Genomic DNA, 23,293 nt, shown 5'->3' with positions numbered 1-23,293 from the left:
ACCGGCATCACTGAAAGCAGCCAAAGATAACGATACGTCTTTGGGATGGTTATGAGTAATTTTTTCTCTAATAGTTAAAATTTTATTAGCAAAGAAAGTCATGAAGTCATTACTAGTTAAAGTTAAAGGAATACTCGGCTCAATAGAGCTCTGACTCTTTGTCAGCCTGGCTACAGTGCTGAAAAGAAACCTGGGGTTGTTCTTATTTTCTTCAATTAGTGATGAGTAGTAAGATGTCCTAGCTTTACGGAGGGCTTTTTTATAGAGCAACAGACTCTTTTTCCAGGCTAAGTGAAGATCTTCTAAATTAGTGAGACGCCATTTCCTCTCCAACTTACGGGTTATCTGCTTTAAGCTGCAAGTTTGTGAGTTATACCACGGAGTCAGGCACTTCTGATTTAAAGCTCTCTTTTTCAGATGAGCTACAGCATCCAAAGTTGTCTTCAATGAGGATGTAAAACTACTGACGAGATACTCTATCTCACTTACAGAGTTTAGGTAGCTACTCTGCACTGTGTTGGTATATGACATTAGAGAACATAAAGAAGGAATCATATCCTTAAACCTAGTTACAGCGCTTTCTGAAAGACTTCTAGTGTAATGAAACTTATTCCCCACTGCTGGGTAGTCCATCAGAGTAAATGTAGTTATGGCTGGAACGGGTGACCCTGAACCATCCCTTAGTTATGCTGCTATAGACTTAGACTGCTGGGGGGTTCCCATGATGCACTGAGTGTTTCTTTCTCTTTTTGCTCTGTATGCACCACTCTGCATTTAATCATTAGTGATTAATCTCTGCTCCCCTCCACAGCATGTCTTTTTCCTGATTCTCTCCCCTCAGCCCCAACCAGTCCCAGCAGAAGACTGCCCCTCCCTGAGCCTGGTTCTGCTGGAGGATTCTTCCTGTTAAAAGGGAGTTTTTCCTTCCCACTGTCGCCAAGTGCTTTCTCACAGGGGGTCGTTTTGACCGTTGGGGTTTTTCCGTAATTATTGTATGGCTTTGCCTTACAATATAAAGCGCCTTGGGGCAACTGTTTGTTGTGATTTGGTGCTATATAAATAAAATTGATTTGATTTTGATTTGATTTGATTAGACACCATGATTAGTGCACAGGTGTGCCTTAGACTGCCCACAATAAAAGGCCACTCTGAAAGGTGCAGTTTTGTTTTATTGGGGGGGGGGATACCAGTCAGTATCTGGTGTGACCACCATTTGCCTCATGCAGTGCAACACATCTCCTTCGCATAGAGTTGATCAGGTTGTCAATTGTGGCCTGTGGAATGTTGGTCCACTCCTCTTCAATGGCTGTGTGAAGTTGCTGGATATTGGCAGGAACTGGTACACGCTGTCGTATACGCCGGTCCAGAGCATCCCAAACATGCTCAATGAGTGACATGTCCGGTGAGTATGCCGGCCATGCAAGAACTGGGACATTTTCAGCTTCCAAGAATTGTGTACAGATCCTTGCAACATGGGGCCGTGCATTATCCTGCTGCAACATGAGGTGATGTTCTTGGATGTATGGCACAACAATGGGCCTCAGGATCTCGTCACGGTATCTCTGTGCATTCAAAATGCCATCAATAAAACGCACCTGTGTTCTTCGTTCATAACAGACGTCTGCCCATACCATAACCCCACCGCCACCATGGGCCACTCGATCCACAACATTGACATCAGAAAACCGCTCATCCACACGACGCCACATACGCTGTCTGCCATCTGCCATGAACGATGTGAATCGGGATTCATCCGTGAAGAGAACACCTCTCCAACGTGCCAAATGCCAGCAAATGTGAGCATTTGCCCACTCCAGTCGGTTACGACGACGAACTGGAGTCAGGTCAAGACCCCGATGAGGACGATGAGCATGCAGATGAGCTTCCGTGAGACGGTTTCTGACAGTTTGTGCAGAAATTCTTTGGTTAAGCAAACCGATTATTTCAGCAGCTGTCCGAGTGGCTGGTCTCAGACGATCTTGGAGGTGAACATGCTGGATGTGGAGGTCCTGGGCTGGTGTGGTTACACGTGGTCTGCGGTTGTGAGGCTGGTTGGATGTACTGCCAAATTCTCTGAAACGCCTTTGGAGACGGCTTATGGAAGAGAAATGAACATTCAATACACGAGCAACAGCTCTGGTTGACATTCCTGCGGTCAGCATGCCAATTGCACACTCCCTCAAATCTTGCGGCATCTGTGGCATTGTGCTGTGTGATAAAACTGCACCTTTCAGAGTGGCCTTTTATTGTGGACAGTCTAAGGCACACCTGTGCACTAATCATGGTGTCTAATCAGCATCTTGATATGGCACACCTGTGAGGTGGGATGGATTATCTCAGCAAAGGAGAAGTGCTCACTATCACAGATTTAGACTGGTTTGTGAACAATATTTGAGGGAAATGGTGATATTGTGTATGTGGAAAAAGTTTGAGATCTTTGAGTTCATCTCATACAAAATGGGAGCAAAACCAAAAGTGTTGCGTTTATATTTTTGTTTTATTTTTATTTTTGAGTGTATAAAAGAAGTGAAATGGCAGCCATTTTGGATTTTTTAAAATCCATTTTTTCGGGGGGGGGGGGGGGGGGGGGATTCTAAACAGTTCCATTTTTCAAATGCGAAAACTCTGGGCCTACACATTACGTTGTACAGATACAGACATGACAGCGTTTAAATTCTGTTCTGTTCTGGGATCTGCACTACTTCAGTCAGACTCTTCTGTAGGGGGGGAGGACCATCTGTGGAGGCAGGTTGGTTTCATCCTGTGCCCACCTTCTTCCTGTCAGAAGAGGAGGACAATGATGAGTGCTTCACAGTGCACACACAGGCAGAGGCTCCAGCTGTGCATTTTGGCAAGTCAAATCCTCTGGACCACGAGTCCTGGTCAGGGTCGTAAACCTGGGTGGCTCTAGAGAACACCATTCTCTCCCAGCTATACCCACCGAGCACATAGATCTGACTCCCCCAAACTGCAAGTCCTGCCTCACTGTTGGGCAATAGCAGTGGTGCCACCTGTGTCCACTGGCCATAGCGTGGGTCCAAGGACTCAACGTCCAAGATGTCAAAACGCTCGGTGGTGTCTTCATGGTCATCACTTCCACCGATGGCATAGATGAGGTGGTTGAGGGAAGCCATGCAGTGCCACCCTCGGGCCACAGACATGGGCTGGCACTCCACCCATGCATCCTGTGATGGCTCATAACTCAGGACATCTTGTCGATACGGGCCAATCTGAGTGTCATGACCACCGGAGATATAGACCACACCATGATGGACGGTGCCAGCGTGACCATAGGTCAGCCTGGAAAAGACAGGATTAAGACCAGTTTTCAAAAAGACAAAAAAGAAGAAAAAAATTATTAATTCATTTAAAACAAGATATACTCCATAACAATCTTCTCGCCATGTTTCATGAAAACTGGTTCATTAGTGAAATGAGCTGTTTCTTACACAAAAAACATAATCCACCAAATATTTACAATGTGTTTACAGTTTATTTACTGTATTAACAGTGTGTTTACAGTGAAAGTTTACTGTGTTTACAGTGAAAGCTTTCTCTATTTACAGTGTGTTTACAGTGAATGTTTACTGTATTTACCGTGAAATTTTACTGTATTTACATAGTGTTTACAGTTAAAGTTTACTGTATTTACAGTGAAAGTTTCCTGTGTTTACAGTGAAATTGTACTGTATTTACAATGTGTTTGCAGTGCAGGTTTACTGTATTTACACTGAAAGTTTCCTGTATTTACAGTGTGTTTGCAGTGAAAGGTTACTGTATTTGCAGTGAAGGTTTACTCTACAGTATATTTACAGTGAAAGTTTGTTGTATTTACAGTGTGTTTACTGTATTTACAGTGAAAGCTTTCTCTATTTACAGTGTGCTTAAAGTGAAAGTTTGCTGTATTTGCAGTGTGTTTACAGTGAGTGGTTAATGTGCTTGGCTTCAGCGGAGAAGGTTCCGGGTTCAAATCCCACCCCTGCCATATTTTTCCATGTAATGTGGAGTTGCGTCAGGAAGGGCATCTGGTGTAAAACCTGTGCCAATTCAACATGCAGATCCACCTTGGATTTGCTGTAGCGACCCAGAGTGCAAACAAGGGAGCAACTGAAGGTACTTACTTACAGTATTTACTGTGAAATTTTACTGTATTTACAGGGTGTTTACAGTCAAGGTTTACTTTATTTGCAGTGAACATTTATTGTATTTGCAGTGAAAGTTTACGGTGTTTAGAGTTAAGGTTTGCTGTATTGGCCATAGTATTTGCAGTGTGCTTACAGTGATCGTTTATTGTATTTATTGTGTGTTTACTGTATTTACAGTGAGAGTTTACTGTATCAACAGTGTGTTTACAGTTAGTTTGCTGTATTCACAATGTTTACAGTGGAGGTTTACTGTATTTACATTGGAGGTTTACTGTGTTTACACTGTTTACAGTGAAAGCTATGTATTTACAGTGTGTTTACAGTGAACATTTACTGCATTTACAGTGTGCTTACTGTATTTACAGTGAAAGGTTGCTGTCTTTACAGTGTGTTTACAGTTAGTTTGCTGTCTTTACAGTGAAAGTTTACTGTATTTACAATGTGTTTACAGTGAAAGTTTACTGGGCTTACAGTGTGTTTTCTGTATTTACAGTGAAGGTTAGTGTTCCGTGAAAGCTTGTATTTATAGTGCACTTACAGTGAAAGTTTGCTGTATTCAATCAATCAATTCAATCAATTTTATAGCGCCAAATCACAACAAACAGTTGCCCCAAGGCGCTTTATATTGTAAGGCAAAGCCATACAATAATTACGTAAAAACCCCAACGGTCAAAACGACCCCCTGTGAGCAAGCACTTGGCGACAGTGGGAAGGAAAAACTCCCTTTTAACAGGAAGAAACCTCCAGCAGAACCAGGCTCAGGGAGGGGCAGTCTTCTACTGGGACTGGTTGGGGCTGAGGGAGAGAACCAGGAAAAAGACATGCTGTGGAGGGGAGCAGAGATCAATCACTAATGATTAAATGCAGAGTGGTGCATACAGAGCAAAAAGAGAAAGAAACACTCAGTGCATCATGGGAACCCCCCAGCAGTCTAAGTCTATAGCAGCATAACTAAGGGATGGTTTAGGGTCACCTGATCCAGCCCTAACTATAAGCTTTAGCAAAAAGGAAAGTTTTAAGCCTAATCTTAAAAGTAGAGAGGGTGTCTGTCTCCCTGATCTGAATTGGGAGCTGATTCTATTCTAGAATTAACAGGAAGCCAATGAAGAGAGGCCAATATGGGTGAAATATGCTCTCTCCTTCTAGTCCCCTCAAAAATGACTCCAAGATTTCTCACAGTATTACTAGAGGTCAGGGTAATGCCATCCAGAGTAAGGATCTGGTTAGACACCATGTTTCTGTATTCACAGTGTTTACGGTGAAAGTTTACTGTATTTACAGTATGTTAACAGTGAACATTTACTGTATTTACATTGTGTTTATTGTGAAAGTTTACTGTATCTACAGTGTGTTTTCTGTATTTACAGTGACAGTTTACAGTGTTCACAGTGAAAGCTTTCTGTATTTGCAGTGTGCTTACAGTGAAAGTTTCCTGTATTTACAGTATGTTTACATTCAAGGTTTCCTATATTTACAGTATGTTTACAGTGAAAGTTTACAGTATTTACAGTGAAACTTTACTGTTTTTGCAGTTAAAGTTACTGTCTTAACAGTGAATGTTTAGTGTATTTGCAGCATTGCCAACAGCTAACCCAACATTGACTGTATTTACAGTGAAATTTTACTGTCTTTACAGTGTGTCTAAAGTGAGTTTGCTGTCTTTACAGTGAAAGGTTACTGTATTTACATTTGAAGTCTTCTATATTAGCAGTGTTTACAGTGAAAACTCACTGTATTTACGGTGAAAGCTTACAGTATACAGTGATTTTACAGTGAACGCTTATTGTATTCACGCTGAAAGTTTATTGTATTTGCAGTGTTCACAGGATTGACAGTGTGTGTTTACTGTATTTACAGTGAATATGTACTGTATTTGCAGTAAAGGGTTACCGTATTTACAGCGAGTTCTTAATGGAACAAGGGGCATTTACTCACCATCCCACATTTCATGCCTTGATAGCTTCAAGTATCTGGGATTAATTATTGATACAGCATTTTTAAAGTTTATCTTAAACATATGATCTCCAAATTAAGGGTGCAGCTTGGCTTATAGAAACAAGTGATGTTTTACTCTAGGAGCTTGGAAGCTCCTGATAACTGCTACCTTCTTGCCTGTACTGGACTGCAGAGATGATGTATATATGTGTCCTTCAACCAGTTGTCTACAGTCCTTGGTGTACCATTGTGCTCTGAGATTCATCACCGGTTGTAGCTGCCTCACCAATCATTGTGAGTTGTATGCTAATGCTGGCATGCCTTCTTTGTGTGCAAGGCGATATACACACTGGATGACTCTGGTTTACAAGACTCTTATTGGGTTGGTTCAAACTTATTCATCCAATTTTTTTCGAAGATCTGAATAAAATGTTTGAACTGAAACGGAAAAGAAAGATTTTGTTTTTCTGCTCCATCTGTTTGGAATGTCCAAACTGAACTGAGACTGTCTGGGTTGACTTCTCTGAACACTTTCTGCTCTATTTTAAGAAACACAGTGCCTGTGTTTTAAATCTTAAATGGTCTTCTTAAAAACAATGTATTTTTACCGTGACTCAAATGATTGTGTTTTATTTGTTAATTGCTTGTATTTTATATATTAATGGTTATGCTGATGTTTAGTTGCCTAATATGATGTGTGCGGCTGTCTTTCTTGGCTAGTTCACCCTTGTAAAAGAGGTCACGACCTCAATGGGTTTTTTATCTGGTTAAATAAAGGCCATATAATCTAATCAAATCAAATCAATTTTATTTATATAGCGCCAAATCACAACAAACAGTTGCCCCAAGGTGCTTTATATTGTAAGGCAAAGCCATACAATAATTACGGAAAAACCCCAACGGTCAAAACGACCCCCTGTGAGCAAGCACTTGGCAACAGTGGGAAGGAAAAACTCCCTTTTAACAGGAAGAAACCTCCAGCAGAACCAGGCTCAGGGAGGGGCAGTCTTCTGCTGGGACTGGTTGGGGCTGAGGGAGAGAACCAGGAAAAAGACATGCTGTGGAGGGGAGCAGAGATCAATCACTAATGATTAAATGCAGAGTGGTGCATACAGAACAAAAAAGAATAAGAAACACTCAGTGCATCATGGGAAACCCCCAGCAGTCTAAGTCTATAGCAGCATAACTAAGGGATGGTTCAGGGTCACCTGATCCAGCCCTAACTATAAGCTTTAGCAAAAAGGAAAGTTTTAAGCCTAATCTTAAAAGTAGAGAGGGTGTCTGTCTCTCTGATCTGAACTGGGAGCTGGTTCCACAGGAGAGGAGCCTGAAAGCCGAAGGCTCTGCCTCCCATTCTACTCTTACAAACCCTAGGAACTACAAGTAAGCCTGCAGTCTGAGTGCGAAGCGTTCTATTGGGGTGATATGGTACTATGAGGTCCCTAAGATAAGATGGGACCTGATTATTCAAAACCTTATAAGTAAGAAGAAGAATTTTAAATTCTATTCTAGAATTAACAGGAAGCCAATGAAGAGAGGCCAATATGGGTTAGATATGCTCTCTCCTTCTAGTCCCCGTCAGTACTCTAGCTGCAGCATTTTGAATTAACTGAAGGCTTTTCAGGGAACTTTTAGGACAACCTGATAATAATGAATTACAATAGTCCAGCCTAGAGGAAATAAATGCATGAATTAGTTTTTCAGCATCACTCTGAGACAAGACCTTTCTGATTTTAGAGATATTGCGTAAATGCAAAAAGGCAGTCCTACATATTTGTTTAATATGCGCTTTGAATTACATATCCTGATCAAAAATGACTCCAAGATTTCTCACAGTATTACTAGAGGTCAGGGAAATGCCATCCAGAGTAAAGATCTGGTTAGACACCATGCTTCTAAGATTTGTGGGGCCAAGTACAATAACTTCAGTTTTATCTGAGTTTAAAAGCAGGAAATTAGAGGTTATCCATGTCTTTATGTCTGTAAGACAATCCTGCAGTATAGCTAATTGGTGTGTGTCCTCTGGCTTCATGGATAGATAAAGCTGGGTATCATCTGTGTAACAATGAAAATTTAAGCAATGCTGTCTAATAATACTGCCTAAGGGAAGCATGTATAAAGTGAATAAAATTGGTCCTAGCACAGAACCTTGTGGAACTCCATAATTAACCTTAGTCTGTGAAGAAGATTCCCCATTTACATGAACAAATTGTAATCTATTAGATAAATATGATTCAAACCACCGCAGCGCAGTGCCTTTAATACCTATGGCATGCTCTAATCTCTGTAATTAAATTTTATGGTCAACAGTATCAAAAGCAGCACTGAGGTCTAACAGGACAAGCACAGAGATGAGTCCACTGTCTGAGGCCAAAAGAAGATCATTTGTAACCTTCACTAATGCTGTTTCTGTACTATGATGAATTCTAAAACCTGACTTAAACTCTTCAAATAGACCACTCCTCTGCAGATGATCAGTTAGCTGTTTTACAACTACCCTTTCAAGAATTTTTGAGAGAAAAGGAAGATTGGAGATTGGCCTATAATTAGCTAAGATAGCTGGGTCAAGTGATGGCTTTTTAAGTAATGGTTTAATTACTGTCACCTTAAAAGCCTGTGGTACATAGCCAACTAATAAAGATAGATTGATCATATTTAAGATCGAAGCATTAAATAATGGTAGGGCTTCCTTGAGCAGCCTGGTAGGACTGGGGTCTAATAGACATGTTGATGGTTTGGAGGAAGTAACTAATGAAAATAACTCAGACAGAACAATTGGAGAGAAAGAGTCTAACCAAATACCGGCATCACTGAAAGCAGCCAAAGATAACGATATGTCTTTGGGATGGTTATGAGTAATTTTTTCTCTAATAGTTAAAATTTTATTAGCAAAGAAAGTCATGAAGTCATTACTAGTTAAAGTTAAAGGAATACTCGGCTCAATAGAGCTCTGCCTCTTTGTCAGCCTGGCTACAGTGCTGAAAAGAAACCTGGGGTTGTTCTTATTTTCTTCAATAAGTGATGAGTAGTAAGATGTCCTAGCTTTACGGAGGGCTTTTTTACAGAGCAACAGACTCTTTTTCCAGGCTAAGTGAAGATCTTCTAAATTAGTGAGACGCCATTTCCTCTCCAACTTACGGGTTATCTGCTTTAAGCTGCGAGTTTGTGAGTTATACCACGGAGTCAGGCACTTCTGATAATAATAATAATACTGTATTTGCAGTGTGCTTACTGCATTTACAGTGTTTACTGTGTGTACTCTATGTACAGTATGTTTACTGTATTTATAGTGAGGTTTTACATGTTTGACAGTGTGTGTTTACTGTATTAAGAGTGAGTGTTTATTATAGTTACAGTGACAGTTTACAGTGTCATGCTTTGTACCTGTGCTTTAGGTTTTTATGGTTTTCTCGGTGCTGGGGTTTTTCGTGCCTGCTCTTTTTCTGTCCCTATCTCTCTTGTCTGTGTCTCTTGGTGCTTGGTGGTGGGCGTTGCACTCGGTTTTGGCCACACCCAGTTCTGGATCTTTCCATACACCTGTTTCTAATCTGCATGTTTTTATGTCCCACTGGTGGCACTACTCCTTCACCAGATCGTTGCGCCTTGTGCCTTCGCTTCCAGCCTTGTATTCCATGTCTCCAAGTCCTGCTACCACGTTGTGTTTCGACCACCTTCCTGTTTGTATTGAACACGCCTTAAGCCTGATGTTTTTGATCTGTTTGCTTGTTTTGGACTGCCTTGCCGTGTACCGGACCCCACTGAATCCTTCAGTAAATGCCTTTGCGAACCATAGCTACGTTGTTGAGTCCTGCAACTGTGTCCAGACATTTCTGTCCACTATTCCTGATAGAACGATCTGGCCAACAATGGACACAGTGGACTCAAACACATACCAGCTAGCGGTTCATGATCATAGCAGAACAGGAAGATCGCCTCAGAGGCCTGAGTTCTGGCATCAGCGACCTCGCTGAATGGCAAGACACTTTCATGACCTCTGTAAGTTCACAGGTCGATCAGCTTGTAGCTGCTGTGACACATCAGGCCTCTTCTGACTCGTTCCCCACCATTAACAACCAACCACTTCCGGGAGCGAGTGCTGCCCCGCCGACACCTACAGCTACACCAATTTTTTGTAATCAGCTGTCTCGACCTGAGCGTTTCTCCGGGGAATCCGGAGACGCTACACCTTTTCTCACCCAGTGTGAACTTCACTTTCAGTTAATGTCAGCAATGTTTCCGTCCGATCAGACGAAGATAGCATTCATCATTACTCACCTAACCAGCCGGGCGGCAGCATGGGCCTCGGCAGAGTGGAGCAGGAAGTCACCGGCATGCGACTCCCTCCTGGCGTTCAAGACTGCTTTTCTCCAAGTTTTTCAGCACACATCACCAGGCCCCGTTCCCTCATGCGGCTCCGGCAAGGAAGCAGACGAGTCGCTGACTAAGCCATCGACTTCCGCATCCTGGCAGTAAAGAGTGAATGGAACTCGGCGGCGCTCCAGGATGTGTTTTTCTGCAGGCTCTCTGACCAGATCCAGAACAAACTCGTTGCCATTAACCTTCTGGAAAATTTGGACGAACTCATTGCACTTGCCATCCGCACCGACACCGGGTCTCCTCCCCCTGGCTGCAGCCCTCCACGTCCTTCCACGGAAGAGCCCACGCAGTCGGAATGCGCCCGGCTAACTGCTAAGGAACGACCTTAGAAAGACCTGGGCCTTTGTTTTTACTGTGGGCGGGCTGGACATGTTGTCACTGAATGTCAATCCAGGGGTGCCCTCGCGTGGTCACAACCGGTACTGTGGGTGAGTCAGAATTCCATTTCTTCAGTAACTCCTCAAAACGTAATCACAGCCAGGTTTATCTCAGAGCATTCATCCTGTATGGTGCCGGTGTTTATTGACTCTGGCTCAGACGCTAATTTGATGCAATCTTCTTTCGCCAGGTCCCTACATCTTAAATTATACCGTCTCCCACATCCTCTGGTGATGCATGCTGTGGACAGCCGTGAGCTCGGTCGTATCACTCATTGCACTGAGTCAGTCCGGCTGATTATTACAGAAAATCACTCTGAGATGATAAGTTTTCACGTATTTGATAAAATCACTCATTCGGCTATTTTGGGGCACCCCTGGTTAAAGATGCATTGTCCTCAATTAAATTGGTCCGCGGGACAAATTAGTTCCTGGGGACCCGACTGCGCAGGTCGGTGCCTAATCAGTTCCGCTAAATCAGTCTTAACATCTACTTCCGATCTCACTGGAGTTCCATTGTGTTATCATGACCTTGCAGAGGTTTTTAGTAAAACCAAGGCTAACTCACTACCTCTGCATCGTCCTTACGATTGTGCCATTGAGCTACTTCCCGGTACCAGTCCTCCATGAGGAAAACTGTTTTCTCTGTCTGCCCCAGAACGCATCGCCATGAATGAGTATATCCAGGAATCTTTAGAGGCAGGTTTGATTCGACCCTCGTCTTCGCCCGCAGGGGCAGGTTTCTTCTTCGTGGAAAAGAAAGACAAGTCACTCCGTCCATGCATACATTATCGCGGCCTTAATGATGTAAGTGTCAAGAACCGTTATCCCCTGCCTGTTATCACCACTGCGTTTGAACTACTAGAGCGCACCACAATCTTTACCAAGCTTGACTTACGTAACACATACCATTTAGTGCGTATTAAGCAAGGGGATGAATGGAAAACGACATTTATTACCCCCACAGGCCACTATGAGTACCTTGTCATGCCCTTCGGGTTAACAAACGCACCTGCAGTGTTTCAGAATTTGGTTAATGATGTCTTGCGCGAGTATCTGAATAAGTTTGTATTTGTTTATCTGGACGATATTCTGATTTTTTTCTCCAGATGAAGAAACTCACATGCGGCATGTTCGCTCAGTTCTGGAGACCCTGTTACGCAATCACCTATTTGTAAAAGCTGACAAGTGTGAGTTCCATAGATCCACTGTGTCGTTCTTAGGGTTCGTGATTTCAAAGGGGGAGATTCGGATGGATCCGGGGAAGGTGGCTGCTGTTCACGATTGGGCTACCCCTAAGAACCGAAAGGAGGTACAGAGATTTCTTGGATTCACTAATTTTTACCATAAATTTATCTGTAATTTCAGTTCCATAGCCGCACCACTGCACAACGTCACCTCATCCCTCCGGGCCTTTTCTTGGACCCCTGAGTGTGATGAAGCCTTTCAGGTCCTAAAGAATCGCTTTACAGCAGCCCCCGTACTACTCCTTCCTGACCCCGCCCGACAGTTCGTGGTTGAGGTTGATGCTTCCGACATAGGTGTCGGAGCGATCCTGTCTCAATATGACCCATCTGACAAGAAATTACACCCATGCGCTTATTTGTCTAAAAAAATTATCTCCTGCAGAACAAAATTATTGCATAGGTGACCGAGAACTGTTGGTGGTTAAAGTGGCCCTGGAGGAGTGGTGCCATTGGTTTGAGGGGGCACAAGTGCCATTCTTGGTATAGACTGATCACAAAAACTTAAGAGTATTTGCGCTCAGCTAAACGGTTAAATTCCAGGCAGGCTCATTGGGCTATTTTCTTTAGCCGTTTTAACTTTGTACTGTCATACCGCCCTGGATCCAAAAACGGCAAACCGGATGCATTCTCCTGACAAAGGGATCCTTCAATTGCTCCGTCAGAGCCTAGTACAGTCCTTCCAGAGTCTTGTTTTGTTTCTGCCATCACCTGGGATATTGAGTCTAAGGTTCGTTCGGCTGTACATGACGTACCCATTCCTCCAGGGTGCCCTAAAGGGAAACTATTTGTACCTGCGTCCCTAAGAGGGGAAGTTATATGCTGGGGACACGATAGCCAGTTTGCCTGCCACCCAGGTATCAAAAATAATTGCGCATTATTCAAGAGAGGTTTTGGTGGCCCTGCCTGCTTTCCGATATCACCGATTATGTCGAGGTCTGTCAGACCTGTGCTATGCATAAATCCTCCACACACTCACCATCCGGTAAATTACTGCCTTTGTCCATTCCTACGAGACCTTGGTCTCACATTTCCATTGACTTTGTCACAGGCCTCCTGCCCTCTAAGGGGTGCACAGTAATATTAACGGTTGTGGATCGTCTCTCTAAAATGGCCCATTTCGTACCCTTGCCAGGACTACCTACTGCCAAAGGGACTGCTGAGGTTTTGTTGACTAACGTTTTTAGACTGCATGGTATCCCACAGGACATAGTCTCGGATCGAGGGCCTCAATTCATCTCTCGGTTCTGGAAAGAGTTCTGTCGCCTGCTGGGGGTCACCTCCAGCCTAACCACAGGACACCACCCACAAGCCAACGGTCAAACTGAAAGAGTTAATCAAGAGTTGGAAAAGGGCCTGCGTATCCTGGCTTCTCAGCATCCGGCCACCTGGGCCTCAGAGTTGGTGTGGATTGAGCTTGTGCATAACTTCTTACTATCTACATCCACAGGCTACTCCCCATTTCATGTGTCACATGGATTTCAGCTGTCTTTGTTTCCTCCCACAGACTTGACCTCCCGGGTGCCCTCTGCCTTGTCCCTCATCCTTCGCTGCCGACGAACCTGGGAGTGGGCTCATCGGACTTTGCAACATTCGTCTATGGCCTATAAGACCGCAGCCGATAGGAAGAGGTCTCCGGCACCTCCCTACACCAGAGGTCAGAAAGTCTGGCTCTCCACTCGCCACCTGTCCATCCGTGGCCTCTCCAGAAAGCTCGCTCCCAGGTTTGTTGGTCCATCCCCCATCTCTAAAGTGATTAACCCTGTTTTGGTCCGTCTGCTTTTGCCCAGGTCCATGAAGGTGCACCCCACCTTCCACGTCAGCCATGTGAAGCCTGTCCACACTAGCCCTTTGTGTCCTCCGGCCGTTCCCCCGCCTCCCGCCCAGTTTGTGGGTGGGGGGCCGGTCTTCTCTGTTCGGCACCTCCTGGGATCTTGGCGGCGTGGGAGGGGGGTGCAGTACCTGGTGGATTGGGAGGGGTATGGGCCTGAGGAACGGTCCTGGATCCCCTCCCGTTTCATTCTGGACCCGGACCTTATCGCGGACTTTCATGCTCAGCACCCTGGTTCCCCTGGGCCATCAGGGGTCGGCCCTTAGGGGAGTCCTGTCATGCTTTGCACCTGTGCTTTAGGTTTTTATGGTTTTCTCGGTGCTGTTTTTTTTCCTGCCTGCTCTTTTTCTGTCCCTATCTCTCTTGTCTGTGTCTCTTGGTGCTTGGTGGTGGGAGTTGCACTCGGTTTTGGCCACACCCAGTTCTGGATCTTTCCATACACCTGTTTCTAATCTGCATCTCATTACCTGGGTGTTTTTATGTCCCACTGGTGGCACTACTCCTTCGCCAGATCGTTGTGCCTTGTGCCTTCGCTTCCAGCCTTGTATTCCATGTCTCCAAGTCCTGCTACCACGTTGTGTTTCGACCACCTGCCTATTTGTATTGACCACGCCTTAAGCCTGATGTTTTTGATCTGTTTACTTGTTTTGGACTGCCTTGCCATGTACCGGACCCCACTGAATCCTTCAGTAAACTCCTTTGTGAACCATAGCTACGTTGTTGAGCCCTGCAATTGTGTCCAGACATTTCTGTCCACTATTCCTGATATACAGTAGTTACAGCATGTGTTTACAGTATTTACAGCAAGTGTTTATAGTGAAGGTTTACAGTATTAACAGTGAAAATTTAGTGTTTACTGTATTTACAGTGAAAATTTTACAGTATTTGCAGTGTGTTTGCTGTATTTACAATGAGTGGTTACAGTCAAAGTTTACTGTAGGTACAGCAAATGTTTACTGTATTTAAGTGTTCACAGTGTGTTTACTGCATTCACAGTGAAAATTTACTGTATTTACATTGTGTTTGCTGTATTTACAATGAGAGGTCACAGTGAAGTTTTACTGTATTTTCAGCTAATGTTTACTGTATTTAAGTGTTTGCAGTGTGTTTACAGTACTTACAGCAAGCATTTACAGTATTAACAGTGAAAATTTACAGTATTCAATCAATCAATCAATCAATTTTTTTTATATAGCGCCAAATCACAACAAACAGTTGCCCCAAGGCGCTTTATATTGTAAGGCAAGGCCATACAATAATTATGTAAAACCCCAACGGTCAAAACGACCCCCTGTGAGCAAGCACTTGGCTACAGTGGGAAGGAAAAACTCCCTTTTAACAGGAAGAAACCTCCAGCAGAACCAGGCTCAGGGAGGGGCAGTCTTCTGCTGGGACTGGTTGGGGCTGAGGGAGAGAACCAGGAAAAAGACATGCTGTGGAGGGGAGCAGAGATCGATCACTAATGATTAAATGCAGAGTGGTGCATACAGAGCAAAAAGAGAAAGAAACAGTGCATCATGGGAACCCCCCAGCAGTCTACGTCTATAGCAGCATAACTAAGGGATGGTTCAGGGTCACCTGATCCAGCCCTAACTATAAGCTTTAGCAAAAAGGAAAGTTTTAAGCCTAATCTTAAAAGTAGAGAGGGTGTCTGTCTCCCTGATCTGAATTGGGAGCTGGTTCCACAGGAGAGGAGCCTGAAAGCTGAAGGCTCTGCCTCCCATTCTACTCTTACAAACCCTAGGAACTACAAGTAAGCCTGCAGTCTGAGAGCGAAGCGCTCTATTGGGGTGATATGGTACTACGAGGTCCCTAAGATAAGATGGGACCTGATTATTCAAAACCTTATAAGTAAGAAGAAGAATTTTAAATTCTATTCTAGAATTAACAGGAAGCCAATGAAGAGAGGCCAATATGGGTGAGATATGCTCTCTCCTTCTAGTCCCCGTCAGTACTCTAGCTGCAGCATTTTGAATTAACTGAAGGCTTTTTAGGGAACTTTTAGGACAACCTGATAATAATGAATTACAATAGTCCAGCCTAGAGGAAATAAATGCATGAATTAGTTTTTCAGCATCACTCTGAGACAAGACCTTTCTGATTTTAGAGATATTGCGTAAATGCAAAAAAGCAGTCCTACATATTTGTTTAATATGCGCTTTGAATGACATATCCTGATCAAAAATGACTCCAAGATTTCTCACAGTATTACTAGAGGTCAGGGTAATGCCATCCACAGTAAGGATCTGGTTAGACACCATGTTTCTAAGATTTGTGGGGCCAAGTACAATAACTTCAGTTTTATCTGAGTTTAAAAGCAGGAAATTAGAGGTCATCCATGTCTTTATGTCTGTAAGACAATCCTGCAGTTTAGCTAATTGGTGTGTGTTGTCTGGCTTCATGGATAGATAAAGCTGGGTATCATCTGCGTAACAATGAAAATTTAAGCAATACCGTCTAATAATACTGCCTAAGGGAAGCATATATAAAGTGAATAAAATTGGTCCTAGCACAGAACCTTGTGGAACTCCATAATTAACTTTAGTCTGTGAAGAAGATTCCCCATTTACATGAACAAATTGTAATCTATTAGACAAATATGATTCAAACCACCGCAGCGCAGTGCCTTTAATACCTATGGCATGCTCTAATCTCTGTAATAAAATTTTATGGTCAACAGTATCAAAAGCAGCACTGAGGTCTAACAGAACAAGCACAGAGATGAGTCCACTGTCCGAGGCCATAAGAAGATCATTTGTAACCTTCACTAATGCTGTTTCTGTACTATGATGAATTCTAAAACCTGACTGAAACTCTTCAAATAGACCATTCCTCTGCAGATGATCAGTTAGCTGTTTTACAACTACCCTTTCAAGAATTTTTGAGAGAAAAGGAAGGTTGGAGATTGGCCTATAATTAGCTAAGATAACTGGGTCAAGTGATGGCTTTTTAAGTAATGGTTTAATTACTGCCACCTTAAAAGCCTGTGGTACATAGCCAACTAACAAAGATAGATTGATCATATTTAAGATCGAAGCATTAAATAATGGTAGGGCTTCCTTGAGCAGCCTGGTAGGAATGGGGTCTAATAAACATGTTGATGGTTTGGATGAAGTAACTAATGAAAATAACTCAGACAGAACAATCGGAGAGAAAGAGTCTAACCAAATACCGGCATCACTGAAAGCAGCCAAAGATAACGATACGTCTTTGGGATGGTTATGAGTAATTTTTTCTCTAATAGTTAAAATTTTGTTAGCAAAGAAAGTCATGAACTCATTACTAGTTAAAGTTAATGGAATACTCAGCTCAATAGAGCTCTGACTCTTTGTCAGCCTGGCTACAGTGCTGAAAAGAAACCTGGGGTTGTTCTTATTTTCTTCAATTAGTGATGAGTAGAAAGATGTCCTAGCTTTACGGAGGGCTTTTTTATAGAGCAACAGACTCTTTTTCCAGGCTAAGTGAAGATCTTCTAAATTAGTGAGACGCCATTTCCTCTCCAACTTACGGGTTATCTGCTTTAAGCTACGAGTTTGAGAGTTATACCATGGAGTCAGACACTTCTGATTTAAAGCTCTCTTTTTCAGAGGAGCTACAGCATCCAAAGCTGTCTTCAATGAGGATGTAAAACTATTGACGAGATACTCTATCTCACTTACAGAGTTTAGGTAGCTACTCTGCACTGTGTTGTTATATGGCATTAGAGAACATAAAGAAGGAATCATATCCTTAAACCTAGTTACAGCGCTTTCTGAAAGACTTCTAGTGTAATGAAACTTATTCCCTACTGCTGGGTAGTCCATCAGAGTAAATGTAAATGTTATTAAAAAATGATCAGACAGAAGGGAGTTTTCAGGGAATACTGTTAAGTCTTCTATTTCCATACCATAAGTCAGAACAAGATCTAAGATATGATTAAAGTGGTGGGTGGACTCATTTACTTTTTGAGCAAAGCCAATAGAGTCTAATAATAGATTAAATGCAGTGTTGAGGCTGTCATTCTCAGCATCTGTGTGGATGTTAAAATCGCCCACTATAATTATCTTATCTGAGCTAAGCACTAAGTCAGACAAAAGGTCTGAAAATTCACAGAGAAACTCACAGTAACGACCAGGTGGACGATAGATAATAACAAATAAAACTGTTTTTGGGACTTCCAATTTGGATGGACAAGACTAAGAGACAAGCTTTCAAATGAATTAAAGCTCTGTCTGGGTTTTTGATTAATTAATAAGCTGGAATGGAAGATTGCTGCTAATCCACCGCCCCGGCCCGTGCTACGAGCATTCTGACAGTTAGTGTGACTCGGGGGTGTTGACTCATTTAAACTAACATATTCATCCTGCTGTAACCAGGTTTCTGTTAGGCAGAATAAATCAATATGTTGATCAATTATTATATCATTTACCAACAGGGACTTAGAAGAGAGAGACCTAATGTTTAATAGACCACATTTAACTGTTTTAGTCTGTGGTGCAGTTGAAGGTGCTATATTATTTTTTCTTTTTGAATTTTTATGCTTAAATAGATTTTTGCTGGTTATTGGTAGTCTGGGAGCAGGCACCGCCTCTACGGGGATGGGGTAATGAGGGGATGGCAGGGGGAGAGAAGCTGCAGAGAGGTGTGTAAGACTACAACTCTGCTTCCTGGTCCCAACCCTGGATAGTCACGGTTTGGAGGATTTAAGAAAATTAGCCAGATTTCTAGAAATGAGAGCTGCTCCATCCAAAGTGGGATGGATGCCGTCTCTCCTAACAAGACCAGGTTTTCCCCAGAAGCTTTGCCAATTATCTATGAAGCCCACCTCATTTTTTGGACACCACTCAGACAGCCAGCAATTCAAGGAGAACATGCGGCTAAACATGTCACTCCCGGTCCGATTGGGGAGGGGCCCAGAGAAAACTACAGAGTCCGACATTGTTTTTGCAAAGTTACACACCGATTTAATGTTAATTTTAGTGACCTCCGATTGGCGTAACCGGGTGTCATTACTGCCGACGTGAATTACAATCTTACCAAATTTACGCTTAGCCTTAACCAGCAGTTTCAAATTTCCTTCAATGTCGCCTGCTCTGGCCCCCGGAAGACAATTGACTATGGTTGCTGGTGTCGCTAACTTCACATTTCTCAAAACAGAGTCGCCAATAACCAGAGTTTGATCCTCGGCGGGTGTGTCGTCGAGTGGGGAAAAACGGTTAGAGATGTGAACGGGTTGGCGGTGTACACGGGGCTTCTGTTTAGGGCTACGCTTCCTCCTCACAGTCACCCAGTCAGCCTGCTTTCCCGGCTGCTCGGGATCTGCCAGGGGGGAACTAACGGCGGCTAAGCTACCTTGGTCCGCACCGACTACAGGGGCCTGGCTAGCTGTAGAATTTTCCACGGTGCGGAGCCGAGTCTCCAATTCGCCCAGCCTGGCCTCCAAAGCTACGAATAAGCTACACTTATTACAAGTACCATTACTGCTAAAGGAGGCCGAGGAATAACTAAACATTTCACACCCAGAGCAGAAAAGTGCGGGAGAGACAGGAGAAGCCGCCATGCTAAATCGGCTAAGAGCTAGTAGCTACGCTAAGCTAGCGGATTCCTAAAAACACGCAAAGTGAATAATGTGTAAATAATTTAGAGGTGATTCAGCAGAAGGAGTGCTTTAGTTAAGGCACGTAAAGATTACACTGGGAAACAAATCGTAATCTAGATAACTAGATCAATCTAACTGCGCAGATTAAACAGCTAACAGATACAGAAAAACACCGCTGTGCTCCGGAACAGGAAGTGATACAATACCGCAGTGAGAGCCAACCACCAGTGTGGTATTCACAGTGTGTTTACTGTATTTACAGTTAAAATTTGCTGTATTTACAGTGTGTTTGCTGTATTTACAGTGAAGGTTTACTGTATTTACTACAAATGTTTATTAAGTTTATAGTGAGTGTTTACAATATTTATAGTGTTTGCTGTATTTACAGTGAGTGTTCACAGGCTTGATAGGTTTTACAGTGTATTTACTCAACTCAACCTTTATTTATAAAGCACATTTAAAACAACCGCTGTCAACCAAAGTGCTGTAGTGTACACAATAAAACAAAAATAAAAATGCAGCAAGTACAATAAAATTAAGCCACATACCTCTCTCACTCACACTCATCTTCAACCCCGGAGCATCCGGAGAGATCCCATGCAAACATGGGAAGAACACGCAAACTCCACATAGAAATGCCACAGGTGGGAATCGAACCCACGACCTTCTCGCTGTGAGGCAACAGTGCTAACCACTAAACCACCGTGCTGCCGCCACATAACTCAATACTATAAAATAAATAAAATAAATGAATTGAAATTATAGTTCACTTAGAATTGATTAAAAGCCAGGGAGAAGAAGTGTGTCTTCACTGAAGAGTTAAAAATCTCAACTGATCCCGCAGAGCAAATGTGCCAGGGTAGGTTGTTCCAGAGCCTAAGGGGCCCTGCCTTACATTTAGTCACATTTAGTTTTCAGCCTCATCCTTATAGATGGGAGTGTTGAGGACCCCTGTAGCTGGAGAAGGTCAAGGGGGATGCCCATGTTTCACTTGTCTTCCGCAGATACATGGTAATTTTTTCAAGATTGTCTGCCAGCTTATAAAAAAATTTGAATAAAAACACTTCCCTCCTACCTGGGTAGTGCAGCTGCATCGGTCCAACAGTCCTCAGCAGGGTGGTACACCTCCACCGAGGACAAGGCTGTGGTGTTATTTCTCCCCCCCACAGCAATCAGGCTGTCTGCCAGCGTGCCCAGGTAAAAAGCCACACGCCGGTGGTTCATTGCAGCACCCTAGAAGAACATCACAACATCTTGTCTCATGTTTCCACAACAAAAGGACAAAATGATAAAAAAAATTGCTCAGTCATGTGACATTGTCCTGAGATGTAGTGCCAGTAATAACCAGACCTCAAACTCACTTCTTTCTGCCATCTCTGTTCACAAACCTGGCACTGGTGCCAAGGTCCTGATTCTCCAGTCTGTCACCAGGACCCTGGCACCAGTTCCATGGTTCTGGTGGTTGATCTTTCAGTAAACTCTGAACCACTCAGTCTGAGTGAGACAATAAAAGTGTCTAAAAGGCTGAAGGTGGATAAAGCTGGAGGAACATCAGGCAGGTGGAGATGTGTTGTAAGCAGTCTTTTGGATTTACACTTTGACATTTCAAATGAGAGAGTTTAATAAATGCATGTATTATTCTCTCTGGAGACACTATTAGTGCTGTGTGGAGTGGAGGCAGAGACTGAGGTTTTCTCAAGGAAGACTGGTGTTCCTCAGGGACGAGTTCTGGCTCCTACAGTGTTCAGTGCTTGCATGGACTGTGTTTTGCGTAGGGTTCTGAAAGCCAGCAGTTCAGGTGCCATTGTGGGTAAGGAACTGTTTACTGACCTTGACTTTGTGGACAGTTCTGTGATCAAGGACCCTGACTGCAGCACTTGAGAACACAGACAATGGCTGACACAACAAATCCAGACTCAGTGTCCAGAGTATGGTCACCGAGTCTGGATTGGGTCTTTAGGAAATCAGGATTTCCCATCATCCTTTTTCTGTGGCTTGACAGTGGTTACTGAGTCTGGATTGGTTCTGTTGGTAGATAGACTTGTTTAGTAGCTTTTTCTGAAAAATGATGTTAAATTTCAGTTACATAAGCCTGATTTCATCAGTTTTCTTGTACAAGAATCCTCCCCTGTGTTACTCGTCCATGAACCTGTGAATGGTTTTATATATGTCCAGGTGATTCAGTTACTGCAACAGAGGCCTGTAACTCTGTCAGATTTGTCTGGTTGTCTTGGTGGATTCCCTCACTAGTCTTTTGTTCTTTCATACCCATTCTGTTTTTGAAACCTGCCTCCTACAGACACATTTATCATGCTGTTTTTATTTCCATGATCATATTTAAAAGCTGCTCAGAGACCCAAATATGTTAGAGGAGGTTATAAAGTATGAGAGAACATTTCATAAAGGGGGATGCAAACTTTTGGATCTATATAATTTCCATTATTACATCCACCAAGGACATAATAAAATCATCAGCATTTATTTGTCTGTCTGTTAGCAGGATTAAGTCAAAACTATTGCATGGACTTTGAAAAAATTTTCACCACAGATAGATATTAGGACATGGAAGTGTAAGGACAGGTGGTGGCTTGATACGGGAAGCAGAAGGAGATCAATGCAAACTCAGACATGGTTGGTTGAGGAGAATAAGAAGCTTTATCTGATGAACAGGCAGTGGGTTTGGTACACAGGAATTCAGACATACAGGCGGAGGTATCAGACATGGAGCAGGCTGGGACATGGTCCATAAACTGGGCAAAGTTCGTTCACATGGCATTGAGGGATCAAACAGGCAAAACAAAGGCAGAGTCAAAAAACAGGCAGAGTTCAGCGTAATGGCAAGGTAAAAAACTACAAAGCAATCAGGACGTGAACGAAAGGCGAGAAAGTGAACAAAGTCAACAATCGGGCAGTGAGCTGTGGAACTGTGAGGGCTTAAATAAGGAACAAACTAATCAAGGTGATGTGAGGCAGGTCTGTGGAAGGTTCTGGAAAGAGGTGCGGTTTAGTGAACAAAGAAGAGGGAAGAAATCAAGAGAGTGCAGGAGGGCAAAAAAAGCAGTGCAAAACACGAGAAGTGAGTGACAGAAAAACTAACTGAGAACACGTGACGTGTTCAAGACAGACAAATAACATGAGCAAAACAAAAGGGGCAAACCTAACAATCAATGTGACAAGTCAAAAAGATAAATCCTGTTCCGGAGCACAGCAGTGTTTTGCTGTATCTGTTAGCTGTTTAATCTGCGCAGTTAGATTGATCTAGTTACCTAGATAACGATTTGTTTCACAGTGTAATCTTCACGTGCCATAACTAAAGCACTCCCTCTGCTGAATCACCTCTAAATTATTTACACATAATCCACTTTGTGTGTTTTTAGGAATCCGCTAGCTTAGCGCAGCTACTAGCTCTTAGCCGGTTTAGCATGGTGGCTCCTCTACAGCTAGCCAGGCCTCTGTAGTCGGTGCGGACCAAGGTAGCTTAGCCGCCGTTAGTTTCCATCTGGCAGATCCCGAGCAGCCGGGAAAGCAGGCCAACTGGGTGACTGTGAGGAAGAAGCGTAGCCCTAAACAGAAGCCCCATGTACACCGCCAACCCGTTCACATCTCTAACCGTTTTTCCCCACTCGGCGACACACCCGCCGAGGAACAAACTCTGGTTATTGGCGACTCTGTTTTGAGAAATGTGAAGTTAGCGACACCAGCAACCATAGTCAATTGTCTTCCGGGGGCCAGAGCAGGCAACATTGAAGGAAATTTGAAACTACTGGCTAAGGCTAAGCGTAAATTTGGTAAAATTATAATTCACG

At 43.2% G+C, this 23,293-nt stretch overlaps 1 protein-coding gene across 3 annotated transcripts in view; it reads right to left on the bottom strand.

Moving 5' to 3' along the window:
- Window positions 1-2,478: 2,478 nt before the first annotated feature.
- klhl36 (kelch-like family member 36) overlaps window positions 2,479-23,293 on the bottom strand; it is a 128,827-nt gene continuing 108,012 nt past the window's right edge. For all 3 annotated transcript variants that reach the window (XM_034175689.1, XM_034175688.1, XM_034175690.1), the window contains 2 exons: window positions 20,563-20,720; window positions 2,479-3,300 (listed from right to left, as the gene is read on the bottom strand). In XM_034175689.1, the coding sequence (XP_034031580.1) occupies window positions 2,757-3,300; window positions 20,563-20,720 (702 nt within the window). In that variant the 3' untranslated portion in view covers window positions 2,479-2,756. The remainder of the gene's footprint in view (window positions 3,301-20,562; window positions 20,721-23,293) is intronic.

Source organism: Thalassophryne amazonica, chromosome 8 (genome assembly GCF_902500255.1).
Source record: "Thalassophryne amazonica chromosome 8, fThaAma1.1, whole genome shotgun sequence".
Taxonomy (NCBI): Eukaryota; Metazoa; Chordata; class Actinopteri; order Batrachoidiformes; family Batrachoididae; genus Thalassophryne; species Thalassophryne amazonica.
This window is presented reverse-complemented; position numbering and strand designations above follow the sequence as displayed.